This window comes from Crinia signifera, chromosome 2 (assembly GCF_055691185.1).
Source record: "Crinia signifera chromosome 2, ASM5569118v1, whole genome shotgun sequence".
NCBI lineage: Eukaryota > Metazoa > Chordata > Amphibia > Anura > Myobatrachidae > Crinia > Crinia signifera.
In genome coordinates this window covers 374,280,875-374,300,896 of record NC_139218.1, presented here as the reverse complement: position 1 = coordinate 374,300,896, position 20,022 = coordinate 374,280,875, and the positions used below count along the sequence as shown (strand labels likewise).

Genomic DNA, 20,022 nt, shown 5'->3' with positions numbered 1-20,022 from the left:
TGTGAAATGTACTGGGCTCAATGTATTTTTGTCATGTTGTATTAATAGAAAGGGATGAGATAGAGTCTTCAGTCTGCTAGAATAACTTAAAATTGGTTTAGATTGCAAGCTTTTTGGTCAATTTTAACATTTATTAGATTCCCCCCAGCAGAGATCTCTAGTATTCTGTAGATTATCACCCACCTCCCCACCCAATGTCTGGGGGGTTTTCGGACCTGATCGGCCTCGTACATTCATACTATGGGCCTTACACATGCGCAGTCTATCGATTATTGCCGATATGCGAATTTACAGTCATGCGATCAGGTCTTAATAACCCCCTGTATCAGCACTGATCCTCTATTTTGTAGTCGAAATAAATAAATAGGCCTTGGACTTGTTCTCTTCTGCACGAAGGGTTGGCCACCGGCAGTGAGGTTGGGTATGGTATGAGTTTCCGACAGTTGAGATTCCGACGGTCGTTTCGCCAACAGGGGGTCAAGTCCATTTAAGCCCCTTGCGGCCTTGTTGCACTCGCCATGCTGCGGGCTCGGTGGCTCGCTGCGCCTGCCACCTATTCTATTCTCCCTCTATGGGGTCGTGGACCCCCACGAGTGAAAATAGCCCCGGTAAGTCAGGATTTTGACTGTCGAGCGCCTGACAGTCAGAATTCCGATGTCGGAGAAAAACGTGATGCAGTCAATTTAGCTGCGATCAAAATCCTGACAAGGTCAAAATATCGACATTTAACTTGTTCATACTTTACCATCACAGTGGACATTGAAGGGCAATAAAATAGTGTGCCCGAAGCAAGAGAGGGGATGTGGTACTACAGAGGGAGCCGGGCTCCCTCTTGCTGGCGAATCGACAGACTGTCTCCACTGGTGATCCGCCAGCAGCGAGGTGCTCCATCTGACTGAGATGCGCATTCGTCTCACGCGCACGCGCGTCTCAGTTTCCGGGCAGCGGGGCGACGGGAAACTGTCCGTCTCCACTTCAGGGAGACGGACAGGGTTGGGGGGGTGCGGGGAGGCGGTGGGGACCCCAGGTGACCGCCGACAAGCGCCGTCGGAAGGGGACGCGCGCGCATCTTGTGCGCGCGCGTCCCCTTTAGCAGATACAGATGGCGGCTGGCGGGGGATGGCAACTGGTGATTCTGCCGCCATCCCCTGCAAGCCCGGCTTTATCTGTAGGTTTGACTGTCCATGCCGCACCTACATGTGCCGACAGGCGGAATTTCATGCCCTACCATCCACTAGGACATGGAGGGAGAATAAAATAGTGTCACTGTGCCCGAAGCATGGCGAGCGCAGCGAGCCATGCGTGGGGACGCGGTACACTCATACAGGTTTTATGTTGACCTTTGTCAACATACAGACAACACAACAAAGTATGAAAAACTTGTGCATACTTTTTGACCTGTATATATATATATATGTCGGTATTTTGACCTTGTCGGTATTTTAAATGTCTGTATTTTGACCATTGGTCAATGGTTGTCGGTATTATGACCGTCAGGATTCATACAGAATCCGGAGAAATGACCGCTTCCGCCAACCTGCATCATCGAACTTTAATTACATGAGAATGCCCATATTCAGCTCAATTATACCTACTATGTTGTATGGTTCACCTCAGTGCCATTTTTTCATCCCCCTGCCCCCTTTAGCATTGGCTAAAAAATATTTAAAACCTCAGGAATTGAATTGTGCTGCCCCAGGCCAGAGCCTATGATGCCTGTATGTTAACGACAGACCTTCATGATCCCTACACCGCCGTAACTAGGCTGCTTCTATGTGTTGTGTTTTATTTCATTTACATTTCATCTGGTGTCAGTCAGATATTAAATAAATTAGATTCATTACAATCGCCCAAAAAGGAAAATCAAATTTCAGCCATTAAAATAAAGAAAATACATGATAAAGCGCCGCATCAAACAGGCAGCTGCATTCATTAGCATATAAAACAGAATTTAAATGCGTTTCTACTTGAGAAAACTTTTTCAGCGTAGTTGATTTCATTAGATGTTTTACTGTGTTCTATAATGCATAGTGACTTGTTTTATAGAAATGGATTGACTTGGTTAAGCCATATTGCTGCTATATTATACAGTCATGTTTTCTTCTACAGCCGCCATTTATTTAAATGTTCTCCCTGTGAGAAGTTAGTGAATTATTATGTAGTGAAATGTTTAATAGATGCTTGCAGTCTGTGTGGGGAATTCTTATGCTCTCTTCCTGGGGAAGTCGGGAATTGATTGGCGCGCTATTCATTAAAAGTTCATTCACAATACAAAACTGTTAGAAAATTGGTCAGTCGCCATAATTGAAAAAAAAAAAAAAGTAAAACAGATACGAATGCGTTCCTTAAGCACAAGAAACCATCACATAAGCCGTATGATCTATTTACCCATAACATATGTGCCGACACTACCGGGATGTCGGCAAGACATTACAGTACAGTGGCCCTTATTCTGATCGGTGCGGCCGGATCCGAATATGCGGCCAGGACCGTGCGTGCGAAACCCCGCCTTCCATACGGATCGCCAACTCCGTCCGTACGCGGTAAGAAGCTGTCCGAACGGACCGCACGTGTATTTCTCATGGAATACGCCTCCTCCATCTCAGGGAACCTCCCCCATCATTCGAGTGATCCGCCAGCACCCGCCACCTCAGACCACACGGGCATTTCTCCGTGCAAAAGCAGGGATCTGGGAGGGCAACTGACATCCGGCGATGTCATATGTCCGCCCCCTACACGTGCGTCACGACCGCATTACCATACGTACGCCCAGTGTTTGCATGGGAACGCCCATTAAACGCGGGGCGTATGCATATGGTAATGAGCCCAAATAGCCCTTCACGCCCCTCTCCACCCCCTGTTCGGAGTGTTCACATTTCATGCGGAATTTGGCCGTACGCCCCGCTCGCACATGCGCAGAGACGCCTCTGCACATGTGCAGACACAAAACATCGGCGGCACGAACGCACGCGGATATTACCGCACCAACCAGAATAAGGCCCAGTATGTGGAGCTCTCTTGGACTTGTAGGGAATGTAAGGCATATTCTTGCATATATATCAGGAATCCGCTTGATGACATCATTATGGATCATCAATATAAATAGCATCAACTTGGCCATGCCCCTGCTGCAGAATATCCAAGTTCGAGGCATTGTGTCCTCAAGCCCATCCTTGGCAAACCAAATGTACACGGTTCCTTTAAATGCAGACATTCCTTTATGTACAATTGAATGCCAATGGAGGAACTCATCTCTGCTTGGCATGCTTCCACTACTTGAAGGATATGCTCTCTTCCTAAGGCTCTGCTAAAAAATGCTTCTTTGAATGCATTTGAATGCTTCTAAAAAATGCTTCTCGACTCTACCCACCTTTTTGCCACATTTAATAAATTTCTTCACCCTTGCCACCATTTCCCCCTTACTGCCACTGACTTTGCCTACTTTATTTTCATAATTAAAGCCATTTATTTATTTATTAACAGGTTTTTATATAGCGCATACATATTCCGCAGCGCTTTACAGAGCATAGTTATGAGCAAAAACACATACCGAATTACAGTACAGTACAAGACAGTTTAGGACAAGTACATGGTTAATATTTATAGTTGCATCAGGGGAAAGGACACTGAAGCAATCATCACGGTGGCAGAGGTTTATATGTTCTAAGAAAGGCACATGAGGAGAGAGGGCCCTGCTCTTGAGAGCTTACATTCTAAAGGGGAGGGTTAGACAGACAGGGGTGACACAGAAGGGGAAGAAGTGAGTATAAACAGTAGGCTAGGATGAGAGATGGTCAGGTTTTATGCATTAGGGTGGGAAGAGGTCAGCTTAGTCTTTGATATTTTAAGTCTAAAAAAGTGTTGGGTTATCCAAGAGTAGACAGCAGAGAGACAGTTGGAGATATGAGTGAGGATAGAGGGAGAGAGGTCAGGAGAGGAGCGTTATATTTCAGTATTATCAGCATAAAGGTGAGAGTGGAAGTCAAGTGAGCAAATAAGCTCACCCAGAGAGGACGTATAGAGATAGAGAAGAAGAGGGCCAAGAATAAAATGTTGGGGGACACCTACTATCAATGGAAGAGCAGGAGCCATCTATCATACTTCTGCCACCCCTACAATGCCACACACACACACCCCACTCCAAACCTGCCTCCCCCTCTGTCAAGTCCTTCACCGGCTCCCATTCCACTACAAAATTATCTTAAAATTTCTCATTGTCACACACAAAGCTCCCTTCAACTTGGCTGCTTCTCCAACCTCATCTCCATATACACTCCTACCTGCCCTCTCTTGTTAGCCAGTGATCACCAATTTCCTCCCATCTGGTCATATCTCACTCCAGAATCCAAGATTTCTCCTGTGCTGACCACCACAATTCATGCGATCTCCCTTGTTCTCTCCCAGCATGCATTGGTTCAAGCAGTCGCTGAAAACAAAATTGTTCCTAGAATGATATAATTTCACTACTTAACCATCTCACTACATAATCCATCTCACCTTCCTGCACCTCCAGCTCTACAATCCATGAGCAGGGTCCTCCTCTCAGGATACATATGGATGCCCTCCATTCTCGCCGGCAGCCGGACCCCCATGATGGCAGATTTACCAATATCTAGAATAGAATGTGAAACATTTCTAATATTGGTGTTGCACGCCGCCGCCCGGCATTCTCTACACCCGGGCGGACGGCGGAGGTGACGCAGGGTGACACGGCTGGGGACGTTGCCGGGCAGCGTCCCAAGCCTCACTCTGAGTCTGGGCGTCGGGGCGTTGCCAGGCAACGTCCCCGAACTTCCGCCCGGCAGCTAGGTTCGCGCGCGCCTGACGTCACTCAGGCGGCGCGGTTTTCAAATAAATAGCCGGCGTCTGCTGGGCACAGACGCCGGTTATAGCTATTTGCTCACCATTAGCGTGTAAACCCGGTTCCCTTAGTCCTGGTCCTCGGTCCTAAGCTCTGGAGAGTTGCTGCCAGCTGCATCCTGTCACCCAGTCCTCTGTGGGTGTTTCTCCATTTTGTCAGTGGACATCTGCTTCCAGCTGCATCCTGTCACCCAGTCTTCTGTAGGTGTTCTGCATTGGTCCTGGTCCGTGGAAATTTGCTTCCAGCTTCGTCCAGTCTCCCAGCCTCCTGTGGGTGTCCTGTGCCTGGGTTGAGCCGGCGTCTGACCCGCAGTTTCCATCTTGCAGTGGGTCACGTAAGTGCTCCAGTGGAGCCCCGGTCTTCTCTTTCTCATTCCAGTAGCCCTCCGTGGCTTCGCCCCTCCGTGGGCCTGTTGTCTTACCCATCCAGTTCCGATTCTCCTTAGAATCCCTCTTGGATTCTTTCCCTGCTGTTTCTCTTTAGATCCGATTAGGCAGGAATTGTTCCCTTCCATCTTATCCCGGCTTTGAGGAGTCATTGTCCCTGGGGTGTGTTGTGTGGGACTCCTCGCTGTCAGTTGTGCCTGCGACTAGGTCGCAATCCCGTCTTGGCCTGGGGCCGGCAGTCAGGGGTCATTTCCCAGCTAGGTCCAGTAGTCAGATTATCCTCTTGGGCTACCCCGTGGCGATCGCTTTCCCCTTGTCATATCCTAAGACCTGGCTGCATCGGGGTCGGAGCGGGCTTAACTCGCTCCTTCGGACGCGGCGGCCACAGGCGAAGCCTAGTTCTGCAGGGGTTTCCCATCTGCCTCGGGGACTCAACAGAGTTAGAGTAGGATTCGCTGTGGCCGTCCTAACCGGCGGTCCCAGCTGCGGGCTCACACCTGATCTCCTGCTGCCTGTAGTAAGCAACGACCATCAACGCCCCGGTGGGTATCGTAACAATTGGCTCCTGGAGCTAACACAATCTTCAAATTGGGCTTCAAATCTGGAATGTACTTCTGGCAGGGTTCCCCAAGAACCCTTCCATAAAAGTGTCCACTGGGCAGTCATGGTGACAACGCATGGACCCATATATATCTGTGCGAGGCATGGACATAACCATCATGGGTGCAAGGATCCATTGCCCAGCCTGATTTGCGTAACATTACACTTTTAGTGAAAGGAGCAGAGAATGGTAAGGAGGTCCTGTGATGTGGCATAGTTTGAACTGGATGACATTGTAATGTATCATAATAAGAACTGGGGTACTTAAATGTGGCACAATGTGAATGGGAGGCACTATACTGTAGCATAATATTAATCATAGTAACATAGTAATGTGGCATAACTTGACCTGGTGGGCTCTCTAATGTGGCACAGTATAAACATGGGGCACTGCAATGTGACATAAAATGAACTGGGGACACTGTCATAACGGGAATTGTGGATACTTTGGGGCATAATCTGTACCGGCAGCTTTATAATGTGACATTATATAAAGTAGGGAACTACAGGGTAATATCTATGATTAATAATGCATCCTATCCATCCGCTAGGATCTCATTATATCACTAGGGCCCCATTCGCTGGGCTGTATTATCATGCACAACACTGTACAGTATATTGGTTCAGTCTGTCTACAGCAGGGTTAAGCCTTTATACTGTGAGATGGTAATATTGCATTTTGCGATGATGAATCTTGCATTATCTGGTACAAAGGACGAGGAATGACATCTTGGTTCATCTAACTGGGGCTTGATTTGTTCAGTTTTTTCTCCTTGCCTCCCAGACAAATTATCCATGTGTAAATGACCGACTATGACAGACATCACTTTAAAGCCTGGGATTTTCCTCTGTCTGCTAATGTCAACCAGTATCTGCAGTCACAGGAAATGCCACAAGGCATGATCCTCCGCACCGCTGCGCGCCTCATTCGCTCACTTAGGAACTAACCATGATATCTCCTTAACCTGAAAATAGATGCACATAGTTCAGTCTCTCAGCTGCTGTTCATCCGCACACCAGCTCTGGCTGTTGCTGGACTGCAGGGGAACGTCCCATAGATGTAGATTAATCAGGTCATATATACAGAGTACTGGTGACAGGGCTGTGTAAGAGGCAGGGCAGAGTGCGGGGAATCCGTCTGCAAGGTGCAAGATGGGGTGAATATCTACAAGGCTGAGCTGTGATTAATCAATATACATTGGGGCCCATTTATCATTGATTACTAAAACTTGTCAAAGATAAATAGTGCTCTGGCCAATCAGCTTCCAATGTCAGTTAGAAGCTGATTCGCTGGAGCACCATTTATCGTATGCAGTGTATTTTATCACTCATTGATAAATGAACCACATTGTCGTACTGAAAGGGACCCGGCACCTCAATTCACCTCCACCCCCCACCCCCCCCCACCCCCACTCCAAACTCCGTCCCCGCTGACCAATGCCCGTAAAGTAATCCTCCTCATTTCTCTAAGGTCTGTGGAAGTCTTTGTCATAAGCCGGATCACACCAGTCTCCACCCCCTGCTCAGCCCCACCCCCTATATTGCCTGCCTACCCCCTTGCTGTTGTTACCCGCACCCTACTATAGTTACCTCAGCAGAGGCTCCTCTTATTTGAAATTTGTGTGTGTGTGCATTGAGGAGACAGGGCAGATTTTCCGCAATTATGATTATACCACTGGTGGACCACCTCTAGGGGCCAAATCCCCCCCCCCTCCAGGAGCTCCTCCCCTCTGGCCAGTCCTGACTCCCCACCCCATTGGTCATATGCTGTATCACCAGAGATGATTGGGGGGGCTCAGGGCAACTTGGGAGCACTCTGCATTTATGTGTTCGGGTGCCCAATCTCTCGAGCAGCCACAAACTTTCCCAAGTGGGAGTGTACAATCACCGGGGTGGGGACTGGACAGAGTGGAGGTGAGCAACAGGAGGGGAAAGGGAGCGACAGGAGGAGGGGGAGCGATGGGGGGTGTCCCTAGAGGTGGTGCCCAGCTGGAGGCACCACTGGTGCACGCCTCCTGCAGCGTGACTCAGCCCGGAAAATTTCATACTACTGAAGTGGTTACAGCTAGCCAGATACCTGAAGATTTATTGTCCGATATGGCTGATTGGAACAAAGATCTAATAACATCTCAATGACAGTCTTTGTCAGTTTTCCAGCATTTCGAAGCCAATCATCAACTGTAATTTGCTCCCATAAATGACCAGATTTTTCTTCCAACCAGACAATAAGGGTGTATTCAATCCGGGATTCCGACTGTCAGACCGTCCCGACAGATGGAATCCCGGGCAGATCGGACAATAAGGGGGTATTCAATCCGGGGTTTTGAATGTCAGAATGTCCCGACAGACGGAATCCAGGACCGTTTCTGTCCAATTCAACAGTTGGAATTCAATGTTCTAACTGTCGAGTGTTAAAAAGTCTGTGGATCGGCGAAAACAGCCACAGATTGTCGAAAATGCCCGTGAATTTGACAATCCATGGCCGTTTCCGACAAAACAGATCCGACTTTAAAAAAGTCAGATCTGACACCCTTCAACTTGGACTTGCAATTGCTTATGTATGGTGACATGTATGGTGACTGTTTTGACAATCATGCAATTCTTCTACTGCTGACAATCACTGCTATAGAGATTACAATTAGGTGGTGTATGGGGATTATCAGATTTAAAGATCCAATGTTAAGATCAAAAACAATCTGAAAATCACTGGTAAATATCCGTAGTGTATGGGCGCAGATTGTAAGATTGGGAAATTGCGCGATCACTGAAAAATGAGCAAAAATCTTCAAATCATGGATCGCAGGTTGCCATCTTTAGGCATGCTGGAATTTGTAGTTCCGCACCGCTGCCTATCCTCTGCCTTCATACATACAGTACAAGGCGCTGTCATTTTGTACAAGAACCTGGGAACATCCATCACCATGTTTATCCCAGCTTCTCCAGCAAAGGTCATTGTGACATTGTCAGAGCGTTTTATAAACTGAATGTGACAGACACCTGTCCTGGTTGGAACAGCTGAAATAAAATCTTCTCCTTCCATCGCCGATTTGCTTATGCTTTCACCTAAAACATTAACCCACTGTAATTTATCCTTAGGTGCACTGTCAGAGCTCATCCATCACATCGGAGCAGATATACCACTATTTGGATTGTAATAAGGGCAAAATATTTCCTCTATAAAACTATACCTTGCAAATCACTGCGCCAAGCGACTTAGATCAGCTGGTTAATACGTGGGTGAGGCGAGACTTCCAAGACTTCTGTTTGAATTCTTTTGACTGTCTGTCAGCATTTGTTTTCTACGATTCTGACCAGGCAGCCAAACAGTGTCTTGGTCTCTGAATATCAATGATCCTGTGAGTAATATAGTGACATCCTGACCCAAGACAGCCGGGCGGGAGGCTTACTATCACTCAGGCGCAAAACGTGGGCTACAAATCCCTCATGTTTTTTATAGCCCGTTAATTTTTTGACAGAAGGTTCTCCTGGCTGTAGGGAGTCCGGTGCCTTCACATAAGCAATAAAAAGAATACGGGGGAACTTGGCGTCTGCCAAAAAATTAATCTTCTGTGTGGTCAATGTTGGCAGGTTAGTTACTGGAAAGATATGGAGCAAGAAGAGGCTGCGGAAAAAGTGAAAACCACTGGAAATGAATCCTCCATCATTCTGACAGAGTTAGAAGGAAACACGTTATATCACATCACCGCAAGAGCGTTTAACAAAGCGGGATACGGGCCCTCGAGCACGCGAATACGTGGGAGCACCAAGAAATCACGTAAGAGACCAAACATCCCTTTCCATTGTTCCCTCGCTCTTGGCTGTTTCTTTCCAAGTATATCATATATCCACCTGGTGCTGTCAATGTTGAGGGGATGTCTTACCACACTGGTCAAGGGGGGTGATGCTTTGCCGGCCCAGCAGGTGCCGCCTCTAGGCCCATGCCTCACTGGCCTAGTGAGAAATCCGGCCCTGGATCCCACCCAGGGGTAACATTATCATCTCATCACCAGTGAAGAGGTGGTCCTTTGATAAGCCCATGATGAAGATGTCCACAACTTTCACCAACCGCACCCAACTCTCAGGAAGATGCAGCCACAGAGCTCAAGAGGCTGCCAAGGATTGGGCTGTGGTACAGACATTATGAGTGCCTTGTGTCTGGGCACTGCCCTCCACAAGGTCCAATTCCAGGAACCCAGTAAAAATAACTACTTCACATGATGGGCCACAGGCGAGCTGGGAGCAGAAGAGGTCCTGGGATGCTGAGTTGAAGTTGACTGTGGCTTGGGGCAGAGTTTTAGTGCAGCCCTTACTTCAGGAGCCTGGGATGGTCCCCTTCTCTATCGAGGCCAGGGACTCCAGTCCTGGTAGTCCTCCACTGATGTCAGTCCTGTGAAACCACAATTTTAAATAAAAAATTACAGAAGCTCCGCACAGAAGAGAATTCATTTGATGGTTACTTGCCATTGATTGATCTCTCCTACTGTGCCCTGCACTAGCAGCCGCTGCTTGAACCAGGAGTCACGCAGCCTTTGCGTCTGCTGGGGTCCGCACAGCATTTCTATGGGGGCACCCACCATTTTTGTAGGCACTCCCATGAAATGATGGGGGTCCACCCAGGGACGCCCCCTGTTTGACACTTAGGCTGCGAGCACCTCGACGATGAGAAACTGAAGGAGCTGGCAGCCGGGGCCCGGACATGCGCACTGGTGACAATGCGCATTCGAAGACCCAAAACATAATCGGAGGGGACGAATTCGCTGGAGCGGGGAATGGCTGTGCGGTGCTGTGCTAGCTGGATAACTATAGTGACAGTACTTCCATGTGCATGGTTTGGAATATTCTATTTTTTTTTCTCCAGCTCCCAGTCAAGCTCCGAGCATTGTCAAGTGGACGCAGAACGGCTCCCATGTGTCCTTGGGCTGGGAAGCGGTTCAATCATTAGCAAACGAGTCAGATGTCATGGGATACAAGGTGAGACCACCATTCTGTTGTATGAAAGGTATCTTTCTATTTATATGTAATTAATTAATTATGTACGCATAGGCCCTTATTCTGGTTCACTGGCAAAGGCAAATTTATTCTCAAATGGACAAAACCATGTGCACTGCAGGTGGGGCAGATGTAACATGTGCAGAGAGAGTTAGATTTGAGTGGGGTTTTACTTCAAACTGAAATCTATATTGCAGTGTGAAAATAAAACAGCCAGTATTTACCCTGCACAGAAACAACATAACTCACCCAAATCTAACTCTCTCTGCACATGTTACATCTGCCCCACCTGCAGTGCACATGGTTTTGTCCATTAAATAAGGAATTTGCCTTTGCGAGTGAACCAGAATAAGGGCCATAATATGTTGCTACAGTTAGCTGAAGAGCAGTGGCGTAACTAAGTTAGGGAGGGGCGCCCCCCCCGCCGCTGCCCCGCCAAGCACCCCCAATCCCCCGCCACCCCGCCGCCCATGCAAACACCCCCCCCCCCCCCAATCCCCTGCAATCCCCCGCAGACTTACCTATCGTGCTGGTCCCGGCGGCTCCGTTCTTCTTCTGCTGAGGACCACCACAAAATGGCCGCCCCCATACAGCAGACAGTTTCAGTTTTGTCCATTAGATAAGGAATTTGCCTTTGCGAGTGAACCAGAATAAGGGCCATAATATGTTGCTACAGTTAGCTGAAGAGCAGTGGCGTAACTAAGTTTTGGGCGCCCCCCGCCGTTAGGGGGGGCGCCCCCCCCGCCCCGCGAAGCACCCCCAATCCCCCGCCGCCCATGCAAACACCCCCCCCCCAATCCCCCGCAGACTTACCTATCGTGCTGGTCCCGGCGGCTCCGTTCTTCTTCTGCTGAGGACCACCACAAAATGGCCGCCCCCATACAGCAGACAGTTTCAGAGAACTGTGTGCTATATGGGGGCGGCCATTTTGTGGTGGTCCTCAGCAGAAGAACGGAGCCGCTGGGACCAGCGAGATAGGTAAGTCTGCGAGGGATTGGGGGGGGGGGTTGTAACTATAGCACCGCAGCCCCCGGCGCCCCCACGTGCACAGCGCTCCCCTGCGGTGGCAGGGGCTGCGGTTCTATAGTTACGCCGCTGCTGAAGAGTAGATCTAAACTCACAACTCGGATTTAAGAAAAAAAAAGTGTAACGCCTAATGGTTAGAGCCAGATTCAGTAAAGGGATAAAAATACATTTGTGTCTGGAAAAAACCATGTTGCTATACAAGGGAAGCAAATATATTTATATGGTTTCTGTGCAGGGTAAATACTGGCTGCTTTTGCATGTAGCCCACAGATGTCAGACAGCTTTATTCTTACACTGCAATTTATATTTCAATTTGAATACACCCCACCAATGTTCCCTCTAATTTTACAAAGTCTGTGTGCGGCAAAAGATTTAGGCTTTGCAACTCGGGAAGGAAATTACATTTTTTGTTCACTTATATATAACTGGAAAATGACGTTCAGCATTTGTGTTAACTTTACTTTAAAATGATATTTAACATTTAAACATTTAAAACACAGCACACAATGTAGTGAATGGGTGAAACACGCATTATTTGAGTCCACAACTGCAAAAAGGGACCACTGCTGCTGTATCTCTCGGGCAGCAGCAGCAGCACACACGTACAGCATGTGCTGTGCTGACAGCAGGCTCAGCACGAGCATCTCACTGACAGCGTGAGAGCTCATGCTGAGCCTGATGTCAGCACAGCCCATGCTGTAGGTATGTGATGCTGCTGCTGAAGGGGGGGGTGGTTGACAATGACCCCCTCCCTTGACTTTAAACTGTGTTTTCACCCCTAAACATTTTGGGGGCATGGCCTAATCGTGGGAGGTGGCCACGCCTCCCACAGTTAGGCCACACCCCAAAAAATTTACCGGGGCCAGACATACCTTTCGGCTGCCCTGACCCCACCCAAATATAACACTCTGCACATGTTACATCTGCCTCACCTGCAGTGCGATATGTTTTTGCCCATTGTTGCGCTTTTTTTGCTTTGCTAACAAAGATGAATCATTCCCAAATTACTGAAGCCTGTGGGTTAGATTTACAAAATTTGAGCTCAAATTTTTAATTAAAATTAAGTGCAAAACACACCTGACTCAATATTGGTGCAGCGCTGAATTGTTCGATGAACCCATCCAAGAGGCAGCAGCTTGCAAGAGCCAACGTTTCGTAAATATACCCCTAAGGGTCTATTGCGACATGCATTGATTTTTATTGGCCGCAATGATGATAAATTATTTTGCACCTTAATATAAAAAAATTATAATCTTGCCGGGACAGTGTCATCAATACGAGCCTGTCCCGGCAACAGACTGAGCAGGGGAGTAGATTGTAAATTACACATTTCTTTACAATTTAGAGTTTTTAAAAGCTGCAAATGACTGTTATCCTCTCAGGGTTCACACCACAGAGATGTGTACTGATACCGCAGACACCTTTCCTCATCGCATTAACTAGCTATTACAATTTTCAGTGTTTATAAAACATTTCTTTTATCAGATCATATTAATAGAACCAAATTAAATCCAGAAGGAAAACAGAAATGTTGGTAGGGGCCCAGTGATGCCACTCTTCCATTAAAGAGAAAAATTGGGGATTATTTTGTGCATGTGTAGGCTGGCACATTCAGGGCCTGATTAAGGGTTCCAGTCGCTCAAGGGTAATTTACTCGAGGGTAATTTACAAGTGGCCATCCCTCCCTTCTCCACCACCAATTTTTTAACTCATATTCAGCTAAAAATCTATAACCGGCTTGGGCTCCGGCCCTTTCATATTGCCACTTCCTGCCCTGGCAGTGGTATCAATCACAGCCTCAGCTGTGATCCCTGCAGGCACCATTGCTCCCTCAGTTCCTAGGGGAGATCTCACGAGTCCTTGCTCAGCACCAACTCCAGTGGCATCAGGAAGGGATCCCATCCCAGCGCAATCTGTTGTGCCCGTGCTGCGTCCCCTAAGGAACCAGCACTCCAGGCTGCAGAATAATCAGCCTTTTGGATAATCACCCACTGCATATGTGTCAGTGTTATATTATCACAGCGCGCAGGACACCGGAGTTCACTTAATGGATCCGGCAGCACTGGGGTCATGGTCGGCGGTGGAGCAGCTGGTGGGAAGTCCCTGCCTCAATCTGTGGCTTTTTGCTTTCCAGTGTTCTCCTTGTGTGTCCTGATGGGTTTTTTCACTTTTTCTTTACCCGAATGTCGACACAGTCGACATGGACACAGTTGGAAGTGAACCGCAGCCCCTCGCTTCGCTCACAATGCTACGGGCTCGGTGCCTCACGGCGCTCGGCACACAATTTTATTCTCCCACCACGCCCTAGTAGATGGTAGGGCATGAAATACCGCCTGTCGGCACATGTTGGGTCAAAAAACAGTGAAAAACCCCATGTCTACCTCGCGACCTGTCGACCGAAAGTCATGTTGACTGTTTCACCTGTACATTCTATATGTCGGTATTTTGACCTTGACGGGATTTTAAATTTCGGGATTTTAACCATGTCGGGATTTTGTCCTTGTCAGTATTTTGACCCATTCGGGATTTTGACCCTGTCGGAATTTTGACCGTCGGGATTTTGACTGCATCCCGCAGTTCTAGGTACCCTGCAAGCCAGATGTACTGTGAGTACAGTGTGGAAGAGTTAATGACCCCAGTGCTCTGCTCCTGCAGTTCCTTGCTCCATGGGTGGGGCAGCAGCGCAGCCTAAAAATGCATATAGGGTTTACATTATGGGATAGGTGTATTAAGCCCGGAGAAGGGACACAGTGGTCGGTGATAACGCACCAGCCAATCAGCCCCCAACTGTCATTTTTCTAACCCCAGACTGTAACTTGGCATTTACGAGCTGATTGGCTGGTGCATTATCACCTTCCGCTTAATCACTTCTCCAGGCTTAATACATTTGCCCCCATATGAGAAATGTGATTTATCTGTCTGCTGTTGTTCCGGGCACAGTGGAATTCCCGTCATTCTCTGTATAAGAGATTTTATTTTCACTGTTTATATTGAAGCTTTCAGTGAGTTTCTGAAAGGTCACAGTTCTTCGGCTCCTGTTTAAGTCTTCAATTTGCTGTTCTACCTGCGAATTAAGGCATAACAGGCAATTGTTCCATTTCTTAATCCATAGGTCATGTTGAGACAAGAAGGTCACAACAACAACCAAGTCATTCAGACTCAGACAACATCCGCCGCAGTCCTGCTGCCCGATTCTGGCGTTTATATCATAGAAGTGCGAGCGGTCAGCGAAGGTGGAGACGGAACAGCCAGTTCCCAAATCAGAGTTCCCTTTCATACAGGTAATATGTCTGTAACCCAAACAACAGTGTCTAGTAATTATAATAATAATCATATAATGTAATTATTTATTCTCTTTGGGACGTGAAGCACTTTACATGAAAACAATTGTACAATTATATAGAGTTCTAAAGTGTTTAAGCTCATATTATTACAAGCGACGGTATCATCTGCTCCTGCCACCTTACAGGATCAATAAAAACATGGTTCTATGGGATCCAGTCACACTGTGATGTCGAGGTTATAGAATGCACTTATACGCTAATAATGGGCTGTGGGATCCTGCCACATGGTAAGGTTGAGTCTACGGGATCCAGTCGCATGGTAATGTTGTAGACCCAATATTAATGTGTGACTGGATGGGATGTTGGGGCTATGGAATCTTATCCTATGATAATTTTAGACTATGGAATCCTGTTGGTTCTATAGGATCCTGCTACACAGTAACGTTGTGTCTATGGGATTCAGTCATAAAGTAATGTTGGGTCTTTGGGATCCAGTTGCATGGCAATGTTGTAGACCCAGTATTAATTGTGTGACCAGGGCCGGCTCTACCACTAGGCTGCTTTAGGCAGCTGCCTAGGGCGCCGGGATCTGGGGGGCCGCCACCAAGTCTGCAAATCAAAAAATCAAGGATGTCTATGAGTATCCTTGTTGTCCTTAATGCAGGTGGCGGCTGTGGAACTTATAAGACCTCACCTCTATACTTTCCCTTAAGTCATACTTCCTACATTGTTGCCCCCTCCTCCTTGTACTCTGTTGTGGGTGGCAAAGGGGAGGGCGCAGAGGACCTCCAGGAAAAGCAACAAGGGACTTGGCCACCTTCCCAGGGGGGATGAGGTCGCGGGATTGGATGACCACATGATTTTAAAAAATTGGGGGGGGGGGCAGTAGGTTGAAGTTTTGCCTAGGGTGCTGAGAAGCCTTAAACCGGCCCTGTGTGTGACTGGATGGGATCTAGTCACACTGTAATTTGAGGTCTATGGGATCTAGTCACCTGGTAATGTTGGCTCTAAGTGATCCAATCACATTGTAACGTTGGGCCTATGAAATTTTATCATATGCCACACGGTAACGTTGGGTCTATGGAATCCGGCCATACAGTAACGTTGGGCCTATGGGATCCAGTCACCCGGTAATATTGGGTTTAAGGGATCCAGATGCATGGCAATGTTGTGTCTATGGGATTCAGTCATAAAGTAATGTTGGGTCTATGGAATCCTGCTGCAAGGTAATGTTGGCCCTAAGGGATCCAGTCACACTGTAATGGTGGGGGCTATGGAATCTAATCATATGGTAATTTTAGACTATGGAATCCTGTGGGGTCTATCGGATCCTGCTACACGGTAACGTTGGGTCTACAGGATCCAGTCACACAGTAATGTAGGAGCTATGGGATCCAGTCACACAATAATGTAGGAGCCATGAGATCCAGTCACACAGTAAGGTAGGAGCTATGGGATCCAGTCACACAGTAATGTGGGAGCTGTGGGATCCAGTCACACAGTAATGTAGTAGCTATGGGATCCAGTCACACTGTAATGTAGGAGCTATGAGATCCAGTCACACAGTAATGTAGGAGCTATGAGATCCAGTCACACAGTAAGTCAGGAGCTATGGGATCCTGCCACACAATAATGTTGGAGCTATGTGATCCAGTCACACAGTAATGTAGGAGCTATGAGATCCAGTCACACAGTAATGTAGGAGCTATGAGATCCAGTCACACAGTAATGTAGGAGCTATGGGATCCAGTCACACAGTAAGGTAGGAGCTATGGGATCCAGTCACACAGTAATGTTGGAGCTATGGGATCCAGTCACACAGTAATGTAGGAGCTATGGGATCCAGTCACACAGTAAGGTAGGAGCTATGGGATCCAGTCACACAGTAATGTTGGAGCCATGGAATCCAGTCACTCAGGTAAGGGAGGAGCTATGGGATCCAGTCACACAGTAAGGTGAGGTATTTTGATCCTATGGTATCTATGCACATGGTAATTTGTTTTACAGTCTTACATGGTTCTTTCTGATCTGTTGATGATGGAGCAGAGATTTATATAAATATATATTTAAATATATAGACACAAAGTACATATATATATACACCCTTGGTGTTATTTCTATTGTGTAGAGCTTGATTGTAGAGTTTTCATTTTCTGTGTGTATAATTATGACATCACCTGACTTTCCTGTTACACGGCAGCTACATTACTCTGACTTCATTAATCCAATGAGACCTCACTTATTATACGCGTCCATCTGACTATGCTAAACCCACATTATGTATTACTCAGCGAGCTGAGAATGTCCTGCAGTAAATGCTGCCTTACATTCCCGTCGTGCCTTATATAAATTGTTCTAGAGTCCCCAGTAAACACGGGCAAATTACTGTAATAGATCATTTGGTTCACACATGTAAATTAGTCCCGACTTGTTGTGCCATTCAGCCGGTTGATGAATGAACCTTACAGATATTATTTAATAGCTGAGATCACATAAGCATCCACCTGATAGCATTTTACTAAGCACTATCTATTTGTAATCACGGCTATTCTGCATGTACAGGAATCCACCCACTGTTTCAGATACATAATCATAATATACCAATCATAAAGCTACAGATAAAGTAGGTTTGTCCGATGGATTGTAAGCTTACAAGCAGGCCCCTCCTACCTCTACAGTATGTCAGTCTGTTTATCCCGTTTGTGTTAGCACTGTTGTTTCCAAATACAAAGTATTGTGTATTGTGGTCTTCCTAGATTTTGAAAAAGCCTTTGAAACAGTACCACACAAGAGGTTGATAAATAAAATGGAGGACCTGGGATTAGGGGCAAATATCTGTAGATAGGTAGGGAATTGGCTGTGTAATAGAGAGCAAAGAGTGGTTGTGAACAGTGCTGTATCAAATATGACACCAGTACTAAGTGGAGTGTCACAGGGTTCGGTACTAGGGCCCATCTTATTTAACATATATATTAACGATATTGGGATGGGGATACTCAGCAATGTATCTATCTTTGCTGATGACACAAAACTGTCAAGCACCCTTTTTACTGCAAGAAAGGAATCTAGGACGCGAGGGCACGAGTTTAGATTAGAAGAAAGAAGATTTCGTTCCCTCAAAAGAAAAAAATTCTTTACGGTCTGAGCAGTCAAACTGTGGAACTCTCTTCCTGGAGAAGTGGTGTCAGCAGACACAATAAATACGTTCAAAATAAGGTTGGACAAACATCTATTGGATAAAAACATCCAAGGGTACTAATAAGAATCATATTCTGTCTTTTACAAGGGATAAGCTATTAAAACCTTGGTTGAACTCGATGGACGCAAGTCTTTATTCAGCCTTATCTACTATGTAACTATGTAAAAGTACAAAGGAATAGGCTGTGCTATATATGAAACTGTAAATGAATAAACAATTGTGTAGAGTAGCATACCTCCTAACATTTGTCAGGAAATTTGGGGGGGGGGGTGGCCTACCGGTCAATGGGCATGGCCTCACTCCCGCAAGGCCATGCCCTATTTTTGCAGCTATGGCGATGTGACACAGGGCCGGATGCTCTAACATCCGCACCGCCCTTACCGCCGCCCACCGCAAACATAATTATCGCATATGCTGTAACAAATGCGATAATTATCACAAAAAACAGCTCTTGCGTTAAGAGCTGTCTTTTGCGTTGACCCGGCGATGAGCCGGGGGTCCCGGCGGCTCCCCCTCCCTCTCTTACCTGGCTGGCCGGCTGCTGCTGCGGGGGGGCTGGCTCTCCTCCTCCCTGCACCCGGAAGAGGATTTAAAGTGCAGGGAGGAGGAGGTCACAGGTCAGGGCAGCATAGCTCTGTGTTGCCTGGACACAGGTGAGGGGGGGTTGGTGCAGGGCGGCAGGGGTTGGCAGTAGGTCGGTGCGGGGTGGCGGTCGGTTTGCGTTAGAAGCCCATAGGCTTCTATGGGGCATTGCCAGATTTTTCTGGTGATGCCCCCCCGCCGGGTTACCGGTAACCCGGCGAGGAATGCTTAGAGCATCCCAAAATGCGGTAAAAACCCAGATAACTGGGTTTTTACCGCATTTTTAGTTTAGAGATCTCCCCCACAATGAGGGGGGGGGGCACTGGACACTGCTGGCGCCGGGTGGGACCATCCCAAAAAAACGGGACGGTTCTGTGAAATTCGGGACAGTTGGTAGGTATGGAGAAGGCAGGTCCTGCAGGGCACCGGGCCAATTTATTGTCATTTGAGTTCATTTTTTAGAAGCATGCATGGATCAGTCATATCCGTGCAGTGCTTCATTGTCTAATGCTGGGAGCACATCAGATACTGTAAGTACCCAGCACAATATTGGCAGTGGTGAGGACTCACCGGGATGTGTGGTGTGGGACCTAAGGTCATGCTGCATGGCTCTTGCCATCTATATCCTTCGTCATCTTGCATGTATAGACAACGGAGGATATCGCTAAAGACCCGTGGTAGTGTACACCACAAAAATATTGTCAATGATAGTAGTTTTTTTGTGCACATTTTTTAACCGTGTCATCTGCTGTGCACGCACTTTAAAAATGAATGAAATACTAAAATTTAGGAAAATAAAATTGTGAAGCAGTTACCAATACCCATCCCCCAATCATAACCAGCCCCAAGCTCTTTGAGCTGCACCTGGTTCCAAAAATATGGGGAAAATAGATATAGGTTCCCACCCACCCTCCCCCTTTCCACATTGTTCAAACCGGCACTGGGCTCCACTAGCAAGGAAGGTAATGCCACAGCTGGGGACACATTTATACTAGTCTCTGTAGCCATAGCTTTATCCCCCAACTAGTCAGCCTTGAACAGGGTTCCATTGGGGAGCGGAGACCTCCCCAATAAAGGGGTCTCCCCATCGAGGAC

General features: G+C 47.3%; 1 protein-coding gene across 1 annotated transcript in view; it reads left to right on the top strand.

Annotated features, from left to right (window-relative positions):
• CNTN5 (contactin 5) overlaps positions 1–20,022 on the top strand; it is a 1,198,205-nt gene that overhangs the window by 1,165,815 nt on the left and 12,368 nt on the right. Inside the window, exons 23-25 of the mRNA XM_083170083.1 lie at positions 9,436–9,622; positions 10,706–10,818; positions 14,975–15,143. Coding sequence (XP_083026209.1) covers positions 9,436–9,622; positions 10,706–10,818; positions 14,975–15,143 — 469 coding nt within the window. The remainder of the gene's footprint in view (positions 1–9,435; positions 9,623–10,705; positions 10,819–14,974; positions 15,144–20,022) is intronic.